The sequence below is a fragment of the Larimichthys crocea genome, chromosome I, assembly GCF_000972845.2.
Source record: "Larimichthys crocea isolate SSNF chromosome I, L_crocea_2.0, whole genome shotgun sequence".
Classification (NCBI taxonomy): Eukaryota; Metazoa; Chordata; class Actinopteri; family Sciaenidae; genus Larimichthys; species Larimichthys crocea.
Genome location: NC_040011.1, coordinates 20,220,965 through 20,225,550, shown reverse-complemented (window position 1 = coordinate 20,225,550; position 4,586 = coordinate 20,220,965). Strand labels below are relative to the sequence as shown.

Sequence of the window (4,586 nt, the reverse complement as noted above, 5' to 3'; positions counted from 1 at the left end):
CTGTTTACTGCTGTTTTACACTTGTTGTGTGTTTTAGACAGCGTTGCCTTCAAAGAGCTGCAGCCGACAGGACAAAAAGTAAAACTAAGACTTCATCAACTCAAAAATGTTTTCCACACCTACAAACAACCATTTACAAAGATGACCTTCATTTAACTTTAGCACACACGTGGCTGATTTTAGAAATGTTTCCACCTTGAGAGCAGAATGTTTCCTAAACGTTCCACAGCTGCATGTACCTCTCAACAGAGCAACAGAGACATTGGAAGAAATCAGCCACTTCTTTGCGCAGGTCAGTACCATTGTGTTTTATGTTGAAACCAGGTGGTGAGTGAAAACAAACAGTAACATCGGGAAAATGCAGAAATAGTCTTATCAATAACTTACAACACAGGCACCAAATAAATATTCATATCATTAGTACAATATACAAAGTACATCTTTGAGTTTACAGTAGACTATCACATTGTATGAATATCACAAAAATATAAACAGGATCCCGCCTCTCACCGAGCGTCTCTTTGCTTGTAAATGTGAATCTGACAAAGTGCTTGGCTGTGTAAAGTCCTCTCTTTGATATCTGTCATGTTTGTTAGCACTTCAAAATATCATATTGTTTTTGTCATTCCAGCTTTAGACAAATGAAAAGCTGTGGAGTCACTGTACATGCATAGTGCATCCTGTATTTACAAGAATAGAACCACTTTCAAAGGTTTTCTGCTCCGTGTTAAGTCGATGATAACAAGACAAACATGGAAGTTTTTACAAAAAAGGATTGAACTTTTCAACTACATCATTATTTGTTTACGAGACAGTAGCATTTTTGAAAAGTCAGACGTCAGTAAATAAAAGATTATACAGCTTTGTGTGTGTGTGTGTGTGTGTGTGTGTGTGTATGTGTGTGTCTTGATGTATGTGGCCCTCTGTCTATCTTTCCTTCTATGGATTTTTTTCCCCTTTGCATCAATGACAAAAATTTCCACTAATCCAGAAGGCAGAATCCAAGATGTTTTTTTTCCAAGTCATCCATTGCAATTAAGCTACAGTATGTACTGAGATCAGGGGTCCATGTTAGGATTAGTCATAGGGCCACAGGGTCAACTCCCCCTCTTAAAGTCTCCTCAGTCATCTGGCCGTTGGTCCCGGCCTTTCCTGGCACGATGCCGGCGTCTCCGGCGTTCACGGCGGCTGTCGTGGTGATGCATGTGGTGGTGTGCACTCTGACTGTCTCTAAGCCGCCTCACCATCTCATGGTCCTTGTTGCCCAGCACTCGAGGCAGGAAAAGTGAGGCTTTGTCCGTACTTCGGGTTTTAAAGCCTCGCCGTGGCCGCCCTTTGCCATTAATGGAAACGTACCACTGGCGCTTGGCACTGGCTCTCCGCTTGCTGCTGCTGCCACCTTGAGGCAACGGCTGTTCTGTGGAATGGTGGCGGGATGCGTAGGTGTTGTACCCCAACTCATGGATCCGCTCCACAAACTCACACTCTCTGTTGAACACTTCCTGGGGGGATGAGAAGGAAGGAAACTTTTAGACACATTTTTCACGCCGTATATTTTTTCATTCACAGGAGGACTGTGAATCAGCCATAAAATAAGACAAGTTGCAGCAGATAAGCACATCATTTTAGAGTATCTAAAAATGACAGCATGCAACCAAAACATTCTGCAGCTCACATCTAAGGTCTTTAACCAAGAGAAGGTGATCCATTAAATGATGAAATGACATCTGTACTCACCGAGGCATATAGTCGGCCTTTATCATTCATGGCCAGATATCTGCCAGAGAAGAGCCCTTTTATGGCCACAACACCGACATCCACTGCTGTGATCTCCATGATGCCTACAACACAGATGAACACACAGGAGTTATTTGACATGTCAGCTGAGGAGGTTTCATTCCTAACATTTATTCAGGTTCTTAAAAAACAGAAATCAAACACAACCTGCAAAGCAAAGTTTCACTGAAGAGCCTCAATCTTTAAAGTAGCCAATTAATTCATTTCCGCTTGTGGTTGTCACCTTGTAGCGCCCCATACAGCCTGTTTATTGTTTTTTTAAATCAGTGCTTGATTAGTCAATGGTCTTTTCAGCGCAGCAGAAAGCCTCTAATGGTCGCTGATTAGATAAATACATCCGTTAGGACAGCGCCTTTGTCCAGCCTGGATGTTAATACTGTGGCTGATGGTTCTAATAGAGATTAACCAGCAGCTTTGCAATGTCATGATTTCACACACACACACACACACACACACACACACACACACACACACTTAGAGAAATCAATAGCCCACCACGGACGCGCTTCACTGACAGTGAAACTCTGTAGATCTGATAGATTAATTATATCAGAATGTAAACTTTACATTTGAATCCATTCTAAGTATATCAAACATTTATTTATCTGAAGACAAACTTTCATTTCATTCAAACAAACTGCTTTAAAACTTTGAATGAACAACTTGAGGCCACATCGTTGATTAAATTGTTCACTAAGATCTTTGACACAATAAATCAACCACACTGCTCGGATTAACATTCTAACAATAATTAACATTATTGTAAATCAGTCTATAATCGTTGTCTTTATGTTTGTGATAGTTTGGCCTGTGTTTGTGCAGTTCGCTGTGCGTAAAACCAAATAAATACTCACTAAACGGATTGTTTTCTTCCAGTGATCCATCTATTTTCCCGTTAGAGTGGATTTGTAAATGGTATTTAGTAGCGCAGTAGAGCTTCCTGCGTCTCGGCGCTCCTCCAAGGTGTTCGTACACTCCTCCGCGGCCCCCGGCGTCCCTTCGCTGCCGGGGGTCGCAAGCCTGCCCAGTGGCGCAGCTGGCCCGGGGACTAACGGGATCCAACAGGCTCAGCAACACCAGCAGAGGTAACATCAGCATTGTGGCATGGCCGTGGAGAGACGACTGTGGCGAAAAAACGGAGAACTCCTTCCAGGCTCTCGGGGTCCCATTAAAGTGTCGGGCCCCCAACGCTCGAGAACTCCAGTCTCGCGCACATCCAGCCCGAGAGACGACGCCGACAGCACAGCCGCCCCCGAGGTGGGATCCGCTCCTCGCCTCTGCTGCTGCTGCTGCTGTTGGAAATCCCTCCTGCGGCTCTGACTGAGATCCTCTGCTCAGACTGAGCGCAGATATAAAAGAAGCTTGGGGTGACAATAGGCTGAACTCCGACCAATTGATACAAAGGAAAGGGGGAGGCAAAAGGTATCAGCCCTGTGTGAAGTGAGAGACTGCGGCGTGGATAAAATTACACAGTGGCTGAGTGGGGAACAGCTCTCCTCTGAACTCCTCTTCTGTAATATCGTGAAAGAGCAATTAGACATCCCAAATTATACAGATGGGCTGAGCTAGCGCCCGGGACTGCAACAGGTGAGGAATACGAGTTAACGTACCTTAACTTTCAAAAACTTTTACAGTGTTGAATTCAGAGCATAGAGGAGACAAAACCTGACCAAATCATTTTAAGAAGCTTTCAAAAGTAACACAAATGTTAAGAACTTTGACTTTTGGGTGGTCCACATCTACTTAAAGTGTAACTACATTCATCCCAGTTTAGCAGGTGCTTGCCAAGCAGTAAACCCATCATGACAGGCTGAGGTCAATATCAATTTTCTGCAATTTGTAATTTGCCTTGAATCAGAGCTCCAAACTTGCAGTTCTTTCAGAGGCGGTGACAAGCCACCACTGCAGGTTGACTTGGGAATCAAACCCGACCTCTCAGCAATTCAAAGTTTGCAGCCTTCTTTGTTCTTGAGTCTTCATAAACGCCTTCCTTCAACTGACCTGTAAGCACCAAGTCTTTCTTAATCTGCTGACGTTAGATTAAGAAAAAAAGGACAAAAGAATGGTCTATCACAGGGGTCTCTCCATGTCCCGTTCATGCCACAGAACGTCTCTCATGTGTTATTCTTCATCCTTCACCCGAGCAATGGATTGTCCCAGACTTTTCCCATCCTAATGCCCCAGCTCTGGGGAGGCAGCAGCCGGTGGGCGGAAGAGCAGCAGGCTAAATGACTACTGCCTAAATTGCTTCCATCTTGGTCGCATTATGGTTTGCATTCTGGTAATTAGCACCATCATCTACAAATCTCTCTGCCCTTTGGCGCTGCTCCACTGCTGCTATGAAGGCCTGTGCTGAGAATCCCCCAGAGAGCCGATGGTTCATTTGTCTTCCCCTCCCATACATCACCCAACTAGCTGCCTCTGTCACTTTATTTACCCCAATGATCAGAAAAAGGCAGTTCTTTTAATTACAAATGTGTGCACATTATGCCTCCAAGACCCCTCGCAAGTCAGACAGCACACCAAAACATCAGCCGGGTCGTGTGTATCAGAGGTTGTTCTGGTGGCCATTTCTAAGTGAGACGCGCTTGATGTGGTTAAATGCTGGAAGAGGGTGGAACCTCAGATGTGGTGTGCTGTTTCTCTCAGAAACTATTTTAATTACGTTCCCCTCCACGCCGCCCACAAAGCATCCCAGCAATAAGCAGGGCAAATCAGGGCTCTCAATTTGTGATGCACATGCACGTGCTCACACAGGCAGACACACACACACACATACACACACACAT

The 4,586-nt window shown here is 44.7% G+C and overlaps 1 protein-coding gene across 1 annotated transcript; it reads right to left on the bottom strand.

The window, feature by feature from the left end:
* Positions 1-291: 291 nt before the first annotated feature.
* fgf3 (fibroblast growth factor 3) lies at positions 292-3,591 on the bottom strand. The gene is made up of 3 exons (XM_010749357.3): positions 2,652-3,591; positions 1,738-1,841; positions 292-1,502 (listed from the first exon to the last, which is right to left on the bottom strand). The coding sequence occupies exons 1-3, from the start codon at positions 2,893-2,895 to the stop codon at positions 1,122-1,124; spliced, it is 729 nt and encodes a 242-aa protein (XP_010747659.1). The 5' UTR covers positions 2,896-3,591; the 3' UTR covers positions 292-1,121.
* Between the last annotated feature and the right edge of the window lie 995 nt (positions 3,592-4,586).

Bases quoted from the DNA above. Each gene is read 5' to 3' on its own strand.
- fgf3 (XM_010749357.3), bottom strand. From the start codon at position 2,895: ATGCTGATGTTACCTCTGCTGGTGTTGCTGAGCCTGTTGGATCCCGTT. The intron at 1,842-2,651 runs GTGAGTATTTAT...TCTGTGTTGTAG, and splicing joins GGAAGAAAACAATCCGTTTA to GCATCATGGAGATCACAGCA. The intron at 1,503-1,737 runs GTGAGTACAGAT...TCATCCCCCCAG, and splicing joins AAGGCCGACTATATGCCTCG to GAAGTGTTCAACAGAGAGTG.